The sequence below is a fragment of the Zosterops lateralis genome (assembly GCF_965231275.1).
Source record: "Zosterops lateralis genome assembly, chromosome: W".
Classification (NCBI taxonomy): Eukaryota; Metazoa; Chordata; class Aves; order Passeriformes; family Zosteropidae; genus Zosterops; species Zosterops lateralis.
Genome location: NC_139801.1, coordinates 10,781,570 through 10,801,606, shown reverse-complemented (window position 1 = coordinate 10,801,606; position 20,037 = coordinate 10,781,570). Strand labels below are relative to the sequence as shown.

Here is a 20,037-nt window from a genome sequence, read left to right as displayed (position 1 = left end):
TCCTTCCTCCTGCACGGCAGAGAACCTGAATCAAAAACTAACAAAACACAACTGCTGAAAAACAGAGTTCTCGTGAAATCCAAGGGAGCAAGAGGCTGAATTCTTGCTTGGGAACACTACTGAGGGCTACAGTCCCATGTTACTTAGTTTCACCCAACCATCGCTTGCCTACCTTGTGCTGGACCAAACCATCCAGCTGCATAAGCCAACAACAAAGAGCTGTCAGGGGACAAGCAGTGCCAACACAGCCAGTGCTGCCTCCCACCAAAGGGACAGGGACATACCGCTCTCTAGGCGGCAGCCGCAAATCCCCGGCACCCACTGTGCAAAGAGAGAAGGAAGCAGCACTGTTCCTCCCAGCAGCAACTGATTAAATCTGACATTGAACTATGCTATTAAAAGAATGGCTTTAATCTCTAAATAAGTAATAATAAGAGAATCTCTCTCTAAATACAGAGAATATATGCCTAAAAAAAGTATTATCATCTTAGAAGTCAGATGCAGACCAGTCTGATGTAGGCAGTTGCCAGCATGAAGTTCGTAGACATTTCTGGAGAACAGCACAGTCTCTCAGTTTTTATAACAGGCATCAGAGTTGCATTACTCAAGAGCAGCATTAACCTATATCTACTATCACCTGATAATCATTACCAAGTAGAATAATTTACTAACTTCCACCCACAAATCAGAAGTATATAAGTACTTAAACATTTTCCATAAAAATCAAGTCCAGACACAAAAGAAACCCCATATTATAGACTACAGAAAATACAACTGAAGCTACCAATTAGCTTCAGTCAGCCAAAGTCCTGCATTTTGAAAATCTCAGTGTTATAAAGGAAGCCAACAGTTGAAATACAACTCTAAGTAGCAGAACAGATCTTATCCAAATGGAAATTTTGCAGTTGTATTATGTGAAGAAGTCTTACCCACCAAAAGCAGTGCTACCAGGCTTGTCAACTGCAGTTACAGAATGGCCTTCATTAATGTACTTTAAAAATATGTTTCATAAAAAATTTTATTCAACTTATTTTAGGAACACAAAATAAAACAAGCTTCAGCATGCTCACACAAGCTTAGAAGTCTTCAGTAATACTTCAAGTATTAAAAAACCCCAAACTTCTTGGTATAGTATTTCACTCACACAGAAAGAAAAAACAGTTCCCTGAAGCAGATCGAGTCATTAATACACCACATATAAATCACATCTAAGTAAAACACATGCAGTTCAAAATGGCACCATAGGCAAGAAGAAAATGCTGTGTTATACTGAATAGCTGTGCTAAGCCTAACAGATCTAGGTTGGATGCCCTTATATTATATTCTCAACACTGGGAGCTTCAGCAATTAGAGCATAGCATAATCCAGTCCCAAGGAATGAATGGACTTCTCTCTCATTCCCTTGAGCCCTAACGAGATCATCTCCTCACACAGCAATCCCAGCCTGGGACCAAAGAGAGGGGGACAAGGAATAGGCTGCAGATGACACACCACAGTGACAGTGAGTCTAAGATGCCAGCACAGGGAGTGGACAAGGATGCAGCAGGGACCAGTGCCCCAAAACACAAGAAAGCAAGCGTGAGACAAGCCAGCTCCCTGCCAGAGCCACAATGATCTGACAGGTTAGTGACTCACCTGGGTTTACATCAGCTCTGTTCCCTGGACAGCAGCACTGCTCTCTCTTCTGCCCTTGGCTCAAACATCTGTACCCTCTTGTCCTCTCCAGCTACAGCTCCAAGCATTGTTCAGAGCTGTGCACAGCACTTAGATGGCCTGTCAGTGGCAGCTACCCAAAACACTGTTGTCCTCCTACTGCTGCTCCTACAGCCACAACGCAGAGCAGGCCCCTACCAGTGACAATGCCCATAACTCCTGCAGTTCGCCTGTGTCCAGACAATAAAGCAGCTTCCATGCCACCCCTCTCCAAGGCAATGTGAGCTTCTGCCTCTGTGCTTATGACTGGAGGAAGGTTTTTAATCATTATCTCCCAAGAGTGCTGACAGTACAAAGTTAGGAGTCTTACCCTCCTTGGATTGCTTTTATTTGCTAGGAACTCCATTCTGGACAGTCTGTGTCACAGACTTAGAGGCACCAACTACTACTCCGGAAGCCTTAATGAAAAGGCCAGTTCACATCTGTCATGGGTTGATACAGGGTTTTTTTTTGGTTAATGGAATATCGCTCTGCTAGATGAGACATAGATTTGAAAAACCCCAGCTGATCCTTTATAGATTTAAGAACATATACTGTATGTTAGAATGTATTCCAAGTAGTACTTTAGAATATATGAGATTGCATTTTAGAAGACATTTAGTGAACACTGAATGCTGTGTCTGTTACCCTTTCACATATATCTGAGCACCACAAGTATGAAAAACCTTCAGCATACTCAGAAGAAGAACTAGAAGAACTAGCCTAAACAGCAGAAGAACAGGGCTAAGGGCACAGATAAAAAAAAAAAAAGAACACAGACTCTAAGATGCTATGTTCCCTTGAAAACGTGCCAAGAGGGCCAAAGCCCACATGGGAGAGATAAAGGTGAAGAGGTGAACATCAGAAGATCACTACCACGGCCTGAAGACCACCACCACTAAGGACTGAGCATGCCCAGAAGGGCATGGAGTAATTACCATACCGAGCGCAGATGGGTGGGGTCAGGGAATTATTATGTATGAAGGGGGACCACAGAATGTCATGCATATGTAAGATCTCAGGGAATAATAAGGAGGGCAAGTTCCCTGGTGGGTATGCGTGTTTTTGGTGAAATTATTCCCCACGCATCTCGACGTTGATAAATACATATCGGTCTACAACTACTATTAGTTGTGGAGTTCTTTCCGTGGCGTTTCACTAGGACCTTAAAATTTTCTGGTGAGGACAGGGACCTATTAGGGGGCAGGTTTTAGATTGACATGCAGTTCTGACCACTCAGAAAACGGAATGCGACTTTTGGTAATACCCATATAAAGCTGAAGTTGGGTTCAAGCCCTCCTCTTTCCCCCCTGTCCGGCAACCAGGTAACATCGTGGGCTGGCTGAGGAGTGTTATCCCTACGCTTAGAGGGGTAACACCTTGCGACGGGGGTGTGGACCCTCACAGAGGACAGAAGGCAGCAGCAGGGTCAAACATGGAAGTCTCTTTATTTCTCTGACTCCAATAAACTTATATACACTTTTAACTGAGGGCCAAGATTGGCCCAAGAAGGTTACAACCTCCTGACTCCATTGGTCACTATGACCATCAGTCAAATTCTCTCTCAGAGAACAACTATGCAAAACACATAGATAAATTCTAAAAATACATATTGTTTACATCAAGCAGCGTGAGAATGGTGCTGCAAAGGTTTAAACACTTGAAAGCAAGAAAATCAGGGGCGACAGAGGAGGGCCCGGCTTAGTCCCCACTGCCTCAGGGGCGGCCAGGCCTGTCCGGGCCTCCGAGAGCTCGCAGAGGAGGCAAGGCCAGCTGAGATTTTCCCCCCTGGCTGTCGGTGGTACTGCTGCAGTTTGGCAGTGCTGGCCACATGTCTGGGGGCATAGCGGGGATCAGGGCTGGCCATGGCAGGACCGTGCCTCTGCTCCCCTGGCTGCCAGCACCCCTGGCCCGTGGGGGGAGGATGGGATCTCCCCCCACTCTACGCTGGGCCTTACAGAGCAGCTGCGAGCGGCTCATGCCATCAAATCGAGGGGTGGAAAAGAAAGCATCCATCAGCCTTCCCCCCCCCCCCCACCGGCATGGCTTTTAAACTTTTGCAGCTGCCATGGCAGAGATCACATGACCACCACAGGCCTGGCCAAGCTTTTACTCTTTCCTGACACCGATTGAAACTTTAAACTCTAACCCCTCTCGGAGATGAGAGAAAAGGTCAAATTGGGGGCATGTAAAGGGATAATATGGAGATCTCAAAGTCACTAAAGGAAGAGTGACTTCTTAAATGATAGAGATGACAAGTTGCCTTGGTTCTAGGCTGAAAATCTCCTATGGATTATGGCAACAGAGTGTAATATGCTAGAATAATCTTTTAAATCATGGACAATATAAACTGGGGAGATGATTTGGGGATTTGAGCAAAGGTATCTGTGATGAACTGAGTGAATACTGAATTAGCAGCTGTGATTTTTGTGACCCCATGAGAGGCTGAACAGATGAGAAGCCCTCTACCAGTGAAGAAGTGAGATGACATCTCTGTTCCCTGAGTTGAAAAAGATCCTTTGCTTTTGAAACAGCTCATTTTTAAAAGGTACCACCCCAATTCTGTGAGTCTACGGCCCATATGTAGTCATGAGAAAGGCTACGTGATATGGGAAGTTCCACAACTGCAGAATCTCCTGGGCAGGCTGCTTTTGTGTGAGTTGGAAGCCACAAGCAGACTGTTTCTCTTGTGGAAAGTTACCAAACAACAGGAGAGACCTCTCTTTCAAAGACTGAATGAAAGACTGTTTTATAAGTAGTACTGACCTGGAGTTCTGAGTTTTGCCTCTTTACACTGTTGGTAGAAAATTAACAGTTTGTGGTTGGTTTAAAAAACTCATTTGTGTTTTTTTTTTTTCTTTACTTATTTCCTTCTCTTAGTGTATGTTAATAAAATCTGGTTTTACTTCTAAGTTGAGCCTGCTTTTGTCTTTTTCTCCCAAAATCCTATCTCCCAGTTAGCAAACAAATTCGGCAAATGTAAAACCACCACAACATCAGACTGGAAACAAGTGATAAAAACAGGAAGTAAAAGCCTGTGAAGCTTCCTAGTAAAACAACGCACACACACTTCAACAGACTGAAATCTTCCAGTCTTAAGTGACTCCTGGATAGCCAGTATACATTACCTGTCAATAAAAGCAAAAGAAGCTCAGAACATTAAAGCCCATTTTCCCACTCTCTGCTGTAAAACCTTTTGGCACCCTCTCCTGTATCACATACCAGAGTATCAGAACCACCTGCATCACTGAGAAATTGAATCCTTGGTAATTCCTTATTGCTACCATTCAAGTATCCTTTGACAAGCCACCTTGGAATCACTTTGCACTGAACTCCAAGCCTTCCTACCTGCTGTTACTTCCATCAACAATGTCCTTTACCTGGAGGCTTCTCCTAAGCGACATCCTTGGGAGAAGAAAAATCTACATATGCAAATAAAGGCCTGAGAAAAATGCTCCTAGATCAAGTTAGTATGATTTCCAACACCAAGCACTGTCAGCAAAGTTCCTAATCTTGCAGTGCTGTTATGAGTGAAGGTGGAAGCTAAGGGAACACCAGGCTGCAGATCAACTTAGAGGCATTAGTTTTCCTTTATTTTCTTTCTAAAGCTATTTTGAGCAGACTTTGAAATGGCACAAACCCTGAACGGACAATTCGGGACACACTAGGTCAGAAGTGTACCCACAGCTCACCACTCACTGCCTTATAAGCCTCACGAATGACATGACAGCTGAGTAAGATGTGCTTCACATGTTGGTCATTCAGCTTTAGTTAGTGGCACATGGATGTTTTCTAACACAACAGCTTTAAAAGCAAAATGAGATTTGGATTTCTGATGATACTTGTGCTAGAAATGGACATTAAGAACCTACCAAACACAAGGATCTTGAACACCAGTACAACAGTCCAGCTTTTTTGGCTCCAATAACCACCTTGAAAGAAAAGCCAGAAGAGAAGCCACACAACCTTTAGATAACATTGGCAGGGAACAAAAAAACCCAGGATCATTCTAGATGTCCCAACCTCTCAAACAGTGAATTTAGTAAATAAGACAGTTCAAAATGAAGGAATGTTTTACCTCTGAGCAGCACAGCTAAATTGTTAGCTCAGTCAATCCACAATCAGAAAAAGTAAATTGAAGCTTTAGCTGCATTCTGGAAAGATTTAAAAGCAATTTAATACTCTACAAATATATACATTTATCTTTTTCAGGTAAGCTGAACAAGCTTCTCAGAAAGTCAAAAGCAATCAGTCTTAGCAGAATCTGCTTGAGTTACATACCCTACTGTCCCTAGGGTGACTATGATGCTTGTATCCCCAATTGTCTGTTCTGTGTGTTCTGTACCTTTAAGACTGGTTCTGGAAGCAAGCAGAGAAACCAGAAGCGCGCAGTTTGTTTTGAAAAACTATTCACTCCTCTGCACTTCTTCGTCCTTAGACTGTGTGCTCATCGAACGCATGGACAGCGGCCAGAGGTTTTTTTTTCCTTTTAGTTAGTCTAGCTAGCTGGGGCAAAAAAGCTTCCTAGACTGTTTTTTTCCTTTTTCTTGGGACTGTTTAAATCTGCTCTGGACTGAAAAAACCCAGAGGAGCACCAGGAGCTGCACCTGTGGCCCACCGGGGCCTGGACCTCGGCATTTTCCAGTGCCGAAGGGACTGGGACTGATAAGAGACTGAGAGAGTTGAGTTAACTCACAGCAAGGACTTCTCTCAGTTTTGCCATCTCTCTTTGGAGTAGCGAGAGGTTTTATTGTTTCATATTATTCATTTCTTATGCTTGTGGGCAGTTTGTTTGTTAAATAAATAGTTTTTTCCACTTTTCTCCGAGGAAGTTCTTTTCCTGGACCAGCTGGGGGGACGGGCCATTTGGGTTTGCTCTCCTGAGGAACCCCATTCGGAGGTTTCCTCCCAAATTCGCCCTAAACCAGGACACCTACTTTGTACAAAGCACTAGGCTTCCTGTGTCTTTATCAGATCTCCTAATAAAGAACATAAGGCTTGGTGATTTGATATACAAGAATTTAACAATTATAGTTACTTCACCAAAAGAGAGCCCTGATATTTTTGAGATATTAGCAGTGCCTACCATCTCAATTATATAAACCAGCTTTTGAAAGCCCTCGGAAAAAAAAAAAACTGCTCCTGAAGAAGAATTAAACTTGAAATGGTCAGAGTCCTACAAAAGAAAATATTTTTTCATTTGAACATTTGCATGTTAAGTATTTACACTGCTGTGAAGAGTTTAGATTACAGGAGTTTTCAAGAGATGTACATTTCCAATGGACTATATCCAAATTATTATATATAACAATAGAAAAGCCTTCTAATTTCTATCCCAGTGAAGCTGACAAATTGTGTAAGTTTTCCGCAGACACTGTTGACACTTTACAAATGTGTTACTCACCCACACAGTCTCTCAAGTCATCTGTTTTGTATCGGGAAAATTTATCAGAATAATTTTCAATGTGTTAATTTAAGGATGTCTACTGCAACATCTGGAAAAGGCTATGTAAAGAATACAGAGCATGTACATACATGAATATTTATATATCCTTCAAATTAGGAAGTCTCAGGCTACCAATAACACAAAAATATCTGAATATTTTGATCAACACTCAAGAATATCTTTAAAGCTATCTTGGTTTCTTGGCTACATGAACTGTTTAATCAAGCTCTGTTACACACTAAGTTTCATATAAGAAAAGCACCACACAAAAGTCAGACAGGAAAGCTCAGACTGAAGACCTAATCAGTCAGGCCACCTGTCTAACAGCAGTCGATTCAGGAGCTGTGACAGTGAAAGGACACTGCCTTCTGGCAGCTTCCTTCTGCCAGGGTTTTAGGGACTTCCTCCCACAAACTGCATCTGGAATTCAGCCTTAAGCACTTCAAAATTCACTTTTTTTCTTCCATTAATTTGTCTAATCACATTTCAATCTAATTTGCACTCAAGATATCCCATGACAATGGAGTCTTGATATAATTATACACTGGGTAACAATGGAGTCTCACAATATAATTACACATTACAGGAAAGCATCCTTCAGCTACCACCTCAATAATGTCCTAATGCACCACCCATAGCAATTTCCCACCTCCAATGCCATACTGACTGCAGAGACTTCCCCACTATAGTTTCCCAAAGAATGCTCCCCTGCTGATCCACCCCTTTGACCTACTGTGCTGCCTCTTTACTGTCTGGAAAGCTAGGAGCACCTCCACACTGAGCTACACAATGTGTTGCCTGGTTGTGTTAACTGAACAGGAATGGTTTCACTGGGGTTTAGTCGCTAAAAGAAAATTATTTGTGTACACAAAGTATCTCAACTTTCTTACTGTTCACGGCAGGATCCGAGGGCTATGTTTCGCCATTCCCAAGTAGTCCAGGTTTATTTTGACATCTAGAAGAACGTTTGGGAAGAGAAAAAAATTGTCACACATGTTTGCACACTATAATCCACTGTAGTTGTTATTTTAAAGAACTGCAGGGTAGAGCATCTCCAACAGAGTTAACTATTGGCTTCTGCAGCCCTTTGAGCTGTCTCTAGTGTGAGTGGAAAATTGGATATCCCCGCTTCTTGCCTGAAGGGAACGTTCACATAACTCACTAAAAATTTGTGGCATCCTGCTCTTTTCCATGTGCATGGAATATTTCATACAGAATCCCACAAGATCACAGCTCCACATAAAAATCAATTTCAACAGTAGCACAGAAGAAAAAAGTCGGATCTAATTTTTGCTTTGAAGCTATTCAGGCAGTCACCGTCTCAGAATCACAGCCACCATTTTATGTCAATCACTAAATGCATACAAGTCACAGGAAGTACAGAAGTCCTAACAGAAGTAATACCTTGCACCGTGATCCCAAGCCAACCCCCCTTTTCACAGATTCCCCCCAGCAGCTGTTACCACAGCAGGAAGCAGGAAGCTCTAGCTGGGCTTGCACAGGGAGCGTCAGTCAGAGCAGAGCTCAAATAGCACAAAGTTACAGTGAAAAGTCATCTTACAGCCATGAACAATGGGATAGAGGGATTTAGGAGGAGACACGGCATTTCTTTTTAATGCTGAAAATATAGCACAACTGATTCAAAAGGAAAACAGCAGGCAGTTACCCCAAAACAAAAGGAGCAATCAGCAGTGCTGTTATTTGCACCAGCATTAATTTTTTTTAATTCATTCTAACATAAAGCAGAGTAAAGAAATGCTGGCAATAATTCTGCTGGCTTTCGTTTCCTCTTCATTTCCTCCCAGAAAAGAAAAAAACAGAAACATTGCATTTGGCAACCCATATTCTCTCACTGTTAGCACCAGTGAGGGTCACTTCTATAATTCAATGAATGAACAGTATTTTTTCAATTACAAGCCATTGCCAATCAAATTATTCATCCAGTTAAAACAATAAAGCAATACTAACAAAAAAAATCATATATAATAATGGATCAGAAGCACATGGGACATTTAAACTTCTTAACCAGAACAAAGGGTTTACCTGAAGATGAGAGGCTATGGCAGTCTTACTTCATGAAGCTTTTGATACTCCTTAAAACGTGTCAAACTATTTTACTTTTACATATGCAGAGCTATGGATGGCAGCAATCAGAATGACTCAAGTTCCAGAACTAAAATATCATTGTATCATGAATGACATACACAATTCACCAGGAAGCCTCTTACACAGTTTGTTTTGGTGAAGAAGGCCAGAAAGACATGAATTTAGAAAGTACTTTCTGGTGGTTTCTCACTCCCTTTAAAATCAGGAGTAAGATCCAGCTCTCCTCCATCCCCCATGAGCACATGTAAAAAACGAGGTTCACTTTCTAGGTAAATTTTAAGAAATAGGTTTAATAGAAAATAAGACAATTAGGAGATAGAAAAAAAAAGCAAAGTACAGCCGGCCAGGGGACTTGACATTCAGCCAAGTCCACACCCTGCTATATCAGAGACATTCTTTAAATACCCGTTCTATTGTATCAATCTGTTGAATATTCATATTTTTCCACAAACTAGTTTCCATATTCCAGGAACTGTTTTGCATGGTCCCTCCTTGGATCCGCCTTTTTAGAGCATGCGTGTTTCTTGGCTGTGTCTTCATTATCACCTCCAGCTTGGGCCTTGGTCCATACTTTCTTCAAATGGTAGATGCTGATAGTTGGTATATCAATAGCAGGGTCTTCTTTACATGTTCACTGGATGTTATTCCGACCAAACAGACAGTTTAAGCATACTTATATCAACTACTACTACTATGCCTAATTTTCTTTACTAATAGCAGAAATAAAAAACTTATATCCTTACCACAACATTATTAATCATATAGCACACATCTTGTGAAAAGCCAACTTTATAATATACATTAATAACACACATTTTGCCCAACCTGCAGGGCGGCAGAGCCGTGTCAGGCTGCTCCAGTGACACACACAAGTGTTACTCTGCGGGGCCTTGTGAAAGGCTCTTAGTAATGAAAATCTCAAACCATGTCAGACTTGTTAAGACACATCTGGGACAGCACTGAAACAATAAAGTCAATACAAAGATAGCATTTTCTCCTCTGATCCACTCATTTTTTCCTCCTCCCATTTCTTTTTCTGCCATTATTTATTCCTGTTGTCATGCAACCTCTTATCTTGCACATTCACATTTTCCAGCCCAACTCCCTCCTACCATTAATTTTACTAATGAATAAACAATCTGAACTAGTAGTGGAAGCTGGTTACAACCATAACATGGACTCTTCTGTACACACGTGGGGAAGACAAGACACTGCTGCACAGCAGCCCCACATCACATGCCCTGGCACCTGGCAGCACCACCAGAAGGGTGCCAGCACTGCCATCCCCTGCTTCCACATGAAACATGAACAAATTTAATCACTTCTTTCACTCCACACCAGCAGATCATTACAGCATAACTAGAAAATACACTCATTCCCCATGAGGCTGATGAAGTGGGATTTTCTTATTTCAGCTGTAATTGCAGGGTTATTTGCAGGGAGAAGCCATATTTCTGCCTCCAAGCAGCAGTGAACCTCTGCCCTAGGTTTGGATCTCCTCCTCTAGGAACAGCTGTGCCATGGAAGAGCTCAGCACCCTTGGCTGCTTGTCCCTGCTCTCTGCCATAAGGCTCCAGATGAGCTGCTCTTAAGTACTTTCTACCCTATTTACTCAGGATCAACCAATACAAAGAGTGATTATTTAGGCTGTTTAAACCACTCCAGCTTATTTTGATTGACATTCTGCAGAAGAGCTCACATAAATGTCTAAGCTGCTAGAGGTATGGTATACAACTTCCTTACTGAAATATTTTCTCCTCCTAAAAACTAGGAATGATAGCCAACAGCAAGAGAAAGCCATCAGCAGACAAGAAATCCCTGCTATCATCCCAAAAGAAGACAGGGCATTTGGCACACTCATCATCACCAAAGAAATCAATTTTAAGAGGAGGACAAGTCCAGTGTATATCTGCTCAGCCCTTTCTTTCAGAAAAGACATAACGTGGAGTTCCATGAGCCTGGACAGCCATGTGAGCACCTACAATAACACTTGACACAAACCCCTGCCCTTGGAGGAAGGCAAGAGATGCTGGTAAAGTCCACCACATCGCCTTAAGGCTACAAGAAAGAGAAAAATGTTACCACCACAGGCTAGACAACTTGCTTACTAAGGTGTTACCAACAATGATAACTGTTTCTTTATACAGTCATACTCAACCCCACCCACTGCCACCAAACACCAGAAAAATAACCAGTAGAAGAAAGACTACGGCAGCATAGCAAGATTTGGGAACAGAAACTGCCTTTTTGTTTTGCACATGGGAGAGACTATCATAACAAGGTCTTGGTGCATCACTGTGGCTCTTAATTATCATCAGGTAGACACACCAGCTAGAACACTATGAAAAAACCTATAAGGAATTGCAGTAGGAACACAAAATCTCAGAGTCCCTACCTTCTTGCTAAAGGAAAGCACTAGGGGGGGTTGTACCATGGTTCATTTAGAGTCTCACAGCAAACTCTTCCACATATCAAAATTTACATTAAGACAAGGTACTAAACCATTCCTGAAAAAGATTAGCAAAGATACAGGCCAGACTCTCTTGTAGCAAGTGATGCCACCAACATCACTGAGAAGAGTTAACAACACTTCTGCCAACCCCAAGACAAGTGATAACATGATCATCTCATTACTCTTATCCTTAAAATAACAGAACTCTGTTTGGACATTAAGGACAAAATTCTCAGACTCAGGGGTAAAATATGGTACCAAGCCTCACTTGGATCACAAAACTCCCCACAATAGTCCTTTTATCATTACAGATGTCAGTGTTTGGTACTGCCTAAACCTAACAAGAAACAGAGACAGTGAATGATGGCACATTTACTTCCCCATGACAAATGTGAACAACCACAAGAGACTGGTCAGATTTGCAGAGCCACCAAGGGAGCAGCGTAAGGCAGCTCAAGCAACCTGGTAAATTCAATATTGCTGATTTATCTAGATTTATCTTTCAATTCCTTTGTAGTTTAAGTGTTTAATTCCCAATTTCCAGCTTCAATGTGTAAGCTTGTAGTCTTTTGCTTGTATGTCTCATAGGACATACACCTTGGTGGAAATACTTTAATTTCACTGTATAAAAACAAGCTTTGCTTAGAACAGCAAACACAAGAGCCCAGATTAAATTTCTAACCATAAAATCATTGCTATATTATAAGTTCAACATCAAAGAAAGCACAACTGGTAACACTGTTACTGTTAAAAGCTTCCAACATAAACAGGCAATAAAATACAGTTGATAATAAGTGTCAGCAATACAATCTCACATGTATTTTATAACTTGTAGTTGCTACTACTTAAAAAGTTACTCACTAACACTGAGCTGAAAAATGATAGGAGGTGGTAGGCATAAACTATTAACACAAGTCTTCTATAATTCTGGCACCATGGTGGATAATCGGCTTCTAAAAAAACAAGAAATATATGTATACAGAACATCTGCCCATGTCTGTAGGATTCTAGTGCCACTCAGAGCTTTCTTTAAATAATGGATATGCTACTCACTTCCTCAATTCTATTCAAAATCTGTGGGCAGCCATAAACTTGCCCAGAACCATGTGTTTTGCAACACTGAAACTGGTTGAGAGTCAGGCACTGAGAAGCCAAAAGTTGACAAGGCAGAAGAGCAACCCGTTTCTCCCTCTTGGCTCCCTTCAACAGCCAGGTATCTGTCAGCAGGAAGCAGGGTAGTGTTTGAATCCTCCAGAACTGAGAAAAAGTTTTCCCCCTTCCTTAATGTAGTGTAGAATTTCTGCTTTAATATAAATATTTACCTGAAAACATGAATTTAAGCATTACATGGATCACTCGGCTTCCTCACAGATGGAAAGCTAATTGGAGAACAGCAATCCCAGGAAGAGCTGTTTAAAGGTATCTGGAAACATGACAAGTTTGAAGTGAGAGCAATGCCCTGATCCTGCTGAACTGAGTTTGATGCTTCATCCTCAGCATCTGCTGGGAGAAGCCGTGCTGCTTTCCCTCCACTTACCTCCTGACAGGAATCCTGTCTCTACCTGCGAGAGCAATAGCAAGGTGTAGCCACAGGGTGAGTTAGCAAACTGATAAAAACATTACAGAGTGGGTAAGTTTCCCATGAGCTAAGCAGCATGAAAGAAATCATCATGCAATCACTCAAGCATTAGCTCTGCCAAGGAGCTGCAGCAGGAGATCAGGGCACAAGGCAGGAGCACCCAGAGCCACATCTGATGAAGTATCTGCAGCACTAAACTGTCCCCAAAGCCTCCAGCATCAGATTTTGCTGTCTGAGTGTGAATTTTCTGCTTAATTTTCAATCCCTAACAAGTTTATTAAGAAGTTTGAAATTTAAAAGAAATATTTTGCATTGTTTTTCTTACAGAATTATTTTAAAATGTAAAAAACACACTGCAATCACATATGACAGAACCAGAGCTTCAACTTTAGAAAGCCAGTACAATAAAAACATGCTGGGTTCAGATCATCGTAACATACTCCTGGATACCTCCCATTAGCAGATAAGGTCAGTTATTCAAAGGAATCAAAGTTCTCACAATACTAAATTAAATGCATGTGGAACACATTCAACTTAAACTAGAACACGCCACTCACATGGAGATCCCAAAGAACAACCAGGAAAAAGGAACTGGGTTGAAATTCACATTTATCCTTGGCTTTTTTCAGCCTATAAGATTCTCTCTAATATTTAATCATAATCACACTCATTCTGCTGATTTTTTTTCATTACATGGCACCTCATCTTCCTCATAACAATTTGCACTTGACCAGATGGTTATGGTATGAATTAAGCTCATTTACCATGCACCATGGTTTTCACTTGTCATGATGCTAAATCCTGGTCTGTGATTTCTGAATAATAGACTGATAAAATGAGTTTATTCTCCTCACCAAGAAAAAAGGAACAAAGTTCTTCCCCCACTGCCCTGCAAAGATGGAAATTAACATTCATAACAGGACTCACATGATGAGTAGCTGAGTACTGCAATATTTGTTAGAACACATACTTTTAAGTCATCAAAGCGAGGACAGGCACTCAAATCACCCCATTCCTAGTTTTAACCATGAGATCCATGCAACACATTACCATAAGCTTTGTGCCAACTGTTTTTCTTCTTGGGAGGTGGAACAGCTTAGACAGGACCTCTGTCCTAAAGCAGCTTACACCTCCCACTTCAGGCAAATAAAGAGACTTCTGAGAGGCAGGACAAACAAGCCCATATGCCAGGAAGCAGGAGCCAAAGCAAGTGTTTGACATCACAGGTAAATAGCCCTGCTGCTTTGCCTACTGACAACCAGTTCTGCTCTGGTCCCATCCACACCTGCAGAGGACAGCAGCAGTTTTGCTCTGTCAGTAGCTTTCCATGTGCATCACTGTCTGGGCACCCTCCAGAGAAGGGGCCCTTGAAAAAGGAGAGCAAAATGTACAATTCAAGCATGCATGGAGCACCTGGTAAGACTGATGCTCTTTAATAAGGAAATGGAGAAAGGTCTGAAGTTTTCCCCAAAATTTAAGCAACTACAAGTCAGGGCAAAAGCTCTAAGAACTTATTTAAAAGTGAAGCTTCTGTTCACAAGCTATTTTCATTTTTCCTTCTCCTGTACATAAGCTTGTTCATATTTTAAATATTTCACATTAAAGAAACCAAGCAGAATATCTGGCATTGCCAAACAAATCTCACATTTCACAGCTACAGAACACACTATCAAGCAGCTGCATCAGTCACAAAGAAGGTAAAACAAAAGCCCCAAGGAATCATATGACCATTGTCATTCATATTAACAAAGCACTGTTTGCACAAAAAGAAATCAAATTACGTATTTCCTACAGCAAGTTTAAAGCAAAAACATCAATAATACAAATCAGTAGCTGGGGCATTCTTCAAAAAGTAATACAGCAAACTCACTTGAAAACAGCTTCTCAGAACAGGCATCGAAGACATCAAATTCATTACAGGACACTGAACATGGAAAATTACCCAAATTTTCTTAGTCTTCTGAAAGACATAAGCCAATTAAAGGAGTCAGGTTTAAATTTTGTTGCAGGTTGCAAGCTCCTCCTGGGTTCAAACAGATCCCTTCCTACCTCAAAATCCAAAAGATATCTTCAGGAAATCCACTTCTGAAACACTTCTATCACCAATACCAAGTCACACATTCCAACTCCCTGTATCTCCCATCCCAATGCACTTATAGCCTGGTTCCCTTGTCAGAACCTTCTGTTACAGGATATAGGCTGTCTGCACTACATGGCATAGGCATACTTTCACCCCAAAACACCTCCTACTGTATAAAGCCCTCAGAGATAAAGCCTTATGAAAATAATTAATAATATTTCATAATCATAATTCATAATAATTCAGATAAAACCAGAAATTTTTTCAATTCCCCTGAATGCCCGCTGAAAGCATGCCTTTGCTCCCAGAGACTACAATCTAACATTGTTTAATTACTTTGTAGCTTTTCAAAGACACTTTGCTTAGGGCTAGCCAATATACTGAGAAAAGTTTCTTCCACAGCAGTGTTTTTAATTTATCACCAAAGCTCTAATCTCACAATTTCAATAAACCTGTTGCATCACAAATAGTTAACAAGATACCATAAAAATGTTTCCAGTCAGTGCTCTGACAATGCAATACAGCTGTGAGAATTAAAAAACCCCTGAAAGTAGAAAACCTTGAAAGGAAAGCAGAACATATGTTGCCCCGTCTATTTAGGCTTTTACCTCCCACTCACACTGACACCCAAAAACACTATGCCAGATCTGTGATAAAAGCATCCATCCCTGTGAACCCAGCCCCAGGCTGTCAAAAATCAACTCTGACAAGCTATTAAGAGTCATTAGAACGGTTTTGCACTGTTGATACAGCAAAACAGCCTAACACTGAATATGTTCTGAAGCTGCTATTCTTAAAGCACTTCACAATTGTTCAATTTTTGCCATAGTGCAGTTTCACAGAAAGTTTTGCCAGCACAGACATATCATCTAAAATAGTAAAAGAAAAAAAAAAAAAAAAAAAGCCATATACTAGGCATCACAACCATTTCAGCAACCTAACAACCATGAAAAACACGAGCATTTCTGACAGCTTTGCTTGTGGTGTTTTTGGAGGTGATAGAGTAGTGCTAGCAGAAACACTCCCAGCAGAACACACTGCAGATTCCTTTGGAATCTCTACCAACGCTTTCTCTGTAGTGTTGATTAATTATCCCTTTCTAACAGCTGGACCATACCAAGAACACAGCCCTGGAGGTAACTTCAGTGATCTCTTATTTCAGACAAGAGAGGTTATACCTTTGGATCCAGACAACCTGGGCTTGATCACCATTGTCAAAGCAACACATACAAGTATTATGTTACACTGAGATACATTCAACATGAGATAGCTTGTTGATTTTTTTTTAAGAACTCCAGCATTTTTCTCAGCCTGTGGGAAAACAAAACAAAGAAAAAAACACACTTATGACTAGAATTCATAGAACTATTTGAGTTAGTAGGGACCTCAAAGATCATCCCGTTCCAACCCCCCTGCCATGGGCAGAGACACCTCCCACTAGACTAGGTTGATCAATGCCCCATCCAACCTGGCCTGGAATTCAGGGGGAAAAGGCAAGGCTTTACTTTGTATGCCCAATCCCAGTGTGCCTCTAGACAGGTCATGTGCCAGCAGAACCCTTCTTGCAGTAGCTACATCTCACTTCCCCTCTGAGCTTCACGTGCTGCCCCAGTAGGACACCAGCTGCACGTGCTCCTGTCCCTGCTTTGCCCCCACAGCTGCCTGAGATGATCCAAGTGCTCATCATCACTCCACGGACATGCTCTGCTGTCATTTGGGGGACTCCACTGCAAACTAGATCAGGGAATCTGGGCATAACCCTTTTCTTCTGGCTGGGTACATTTGCTGATCTGCTTCATACGTCACCAGTTGTGCCAATGTTACCATGAATTGCAGAAGTCTCCAAGCCACTATTACTGCTACAGATTAGGTACAGTTGAACTACGGCCTCATAACATTCAGTTTAATAAATCTTTTACAGAAGAGCAGAAGATTTTTTTTTTAAGTAATAATAATAAAAAAGCTGGCTGGGGCAAAGTTGTTTTAATTCATTTTTGACACCTAGCATCATTGGCTCACTAGAAGCAGTCTTGCTTCTTTGAAGCAGAGCAGCATGCTAATTTGTGCTGGCTGGCACCTCACTACAATTTTTTGAACTTTAAAAGTGAAGGAAAATGTTGAGAAGCACAATTTTGAAAATCATAGAATCAAAGAGATCGCAAGAAGTGCATTCGGGATAGCATTTAACCCAAGTTACTACACTTTTTTTTTTTTCTGTCAACACTCTGCAGCATATTCTAGTATTAAACAAGACTGAAGAACAAGCTCTACCATGAAATCAAAGCAGGAAGAGTGCCCTGAAGGTTATTCATTAGCATTATCTCTATGTGTAGCTCACTGGGGAAAGAATAAGGAAAACTCCTCTGTGACATTCTATTCAAATATATGAGGCATATTTAAATGAGTAAGGGAAGTATTTCTGATGCAGATTTCACAGCAAGTCCAAGCCAGCATCAGTTTCATTAACACTCAGAACATCCAAGCTGAAGAGCCTTTTGCCATACAAAACTGAAAAAGATGTGCACCTTGCATCTCCTGAATTATACAAAGGAGCCGAGCCAAGACTCCTAGAGTTCTTATGTTAACATGGCACTTTTCATACGGAGGCAAAAAGTCCTGAACAGTACCTACTAAAAACAGAGTTTGGCCTAAATTTTCTGCGAACAGTGAGAAGAGGAAACTGACAAGTTAATTATAACCTACAGCTACGTCCCCCTTTTTAATGACCGCATCTCAGAATTAATCCCCAAAACTCCTTCCTGCACCCAGACTTCATTCAGCCTATTTAAAGACCAGGCAACAATAAACACTGACGAGCAGAACGGGCCGGGTGAAGGAAGAGAACGATTACAATGGTTGCACAACAAAGCCTGGAAAAGGAGAGTTAAAGATACTTTTTGCGAGCAGCATAAGCGCCGCAGCCCGGCCCGCACACGCCGCCAGCCACGACCTCGGCCGGGACACTCCCGCTGTGTCCCCAGCCACTCCCAGCGGTGACCCCCGTCCCTGCCCCGCCGGCCACGGCGCACTTTGGCTCTGCCCCTGCACCGAGCACCCCTCGCTGGGTACTCGCTGAAATGGGGACACTCTCGTCTGCCCTCCCTCACCAGCGGGGTCCCCTCACCGCCCCACGCCGACCCCCCGGCACAGGGGTTACCGTCCGCCACCCCCAAAGTGCAGCCGGGACACCCCGGTCCCGCCCCGCACGCAGGGAGCCCCTGCCGCCAGCAGCGCTCCCCCGCGGCCTCCGAGTAGCCCCCGATGGACGGGAGACCCTCGGGGCAGCCCTTCCGCTGCGAGGCAGCCCCCTCGCGCCGCTCACTGAGTGCGGCCCCGCTTCCCCCGCGGCCGCAGAGGCCTCGCAGGACGCGGCGCCCCCGGCCCCGCCGGGCCCCCGAGCGGGACAGAACCGAGCCAGATCCCCGCGCCGCGCCCTCACCTGCGGCTGCGGCCGCCCGGCCCCGGCGCAGCCCCGCTCCAGAGAGTCCCCGAAGTGCCGAGCACGACCCCGCTCGCCGCGCACACGCCCGGCCCACCTGGCCTCGCGTCACCGGCACAGGGGGTGCGCACTGCGCCTGCGCGAAGAGGGGCCAGAGGAGAGGGGCGGGGCCAGCGGGAAAGGGGCGTGGTCTGTGTGAGTGTCGGGAGGGATGGAAGGCGGGAGGGATGAAGAGAAGGAGAGAGGGATGGAGAGAAGGAGGGAGGGAGGAAAAGAGGGGAGAGGGAGGGGCCACGGTGCACAGGGGCAGCAGGTCTGCCAGCAGGTCTTGTCTCCAGCAGGTCTTGTCTCCAGCAGCTTGGTGCATCAGGAGAGCTGCTGGAACAGCAGGGAGGACAGAAAGAGGCAGCAACGGTCATAAAATCAGAGAATGATTTGAGTTGGAAGGGACCTTAAAGACCATTTAGTTACAGCCCCCTTGCCATGGTCAGGGACACATTCCACTAAACCAGGTTGCTCCTAGCCCCATCCAGCCTGGCCTAGGACATTTCCAGGAATGGGGCATCCACAGCTTCTCTGTGCCAGTGCCTCACAACCCTCAAAGTAGATAATTTCTTCCCAATATCTAATCTAAACCTACCCTCTGTTAGTTTGAAGCCATTTTCCCCCATCCTGTCACTACAGTTCCCAATGAAGAGCCCCTCTTCATCTTCCTTGTAGTCCCCTCTCAGACACTGGAAGGCTGCTCGCCAAGTCCTTGATGGCCTAGGGAATGTAAGTGACAGATTCACAAAAACATCTCCTTGTGTTCTCCAAGGGATTCATTTGGGATCAGCAATATTACTAAGAGAAAGGCCAGCCCCAAGCTGCTCTCCCAACCATAGTGTTGGCTCCTGAAAAGTTCAGAATTGCTTCACCTGCTCCCATAACGTTGGAGGATGCTAACCCTGAATTTTCTTCACAGTCCTCTCCTCTTTTTCATGTGGCCACATGTTTGATTTGGGAACTGCTGTTCTTCTGCTGTTCTGCCTGTATTGTTTCCTGTAAAGACCTTTAATTACTGAACACCCAACATTCAGCAAATTTTTGACTGCAGGTAATCTTAGGGCAAATAATACTTTAGTTAAACCCAGTCAACCCTAATAAATTTATAGGAATTTTAGCAATGCAGTCAAGGGCAGAACTTGATGCAAAACTAATTATGAAATCATCGGTAACCTTCCTGCCAAGACTGCAGCCAGCT

At 43.0% G+C, this 20,037-nt stretch overlaps 1 protein-coding gene across 12 annotated transcripts in view; it reads right to left on the bottom strand.

Moving 5' to 3' along the window:
- The window catches only part of LOC310922014 (kelch-like protein 13), a 137,343-nt gene extending 118,459 nt beyond the window's left edge, over positions 1–18,884 (bottom strand). For 3 of the 12 annotated variants that reach the window (XM_083882295.1, XM_083882292.1, XM_083882299.1), the window contains exons 1-4: positions 18,795–18,884; positions 16,534–16,666; positions 15,146–15,235; positions 8,029–8,093 (exon numbers count right to left, since the gene is read on the bottom strand). Coding sequence is in view for 2 of the 12 variants with exons in the window: in XM_083882291.1 (XP_083738417.1) it covers positions 15,146–15,190 (45 nt within the window). In the remaining 10 variants the exon portion in view is untranslated. Of the gene's footprint in view, positions 1–8,028; positions 8,094–13,018; positions 13,120–15,145; positions 15,236–16,533; positions 16,667–18,794 lie in introns of all 12 variants that reach the window. The other 9 variants (XM_083882297.1, XM_083882294.1, XM_083882288.1 and 6 more) reach the window with 5 other exon arrangements.
- Positions 18,885–20,037: the final 1,153 nt, after the last annotated feature.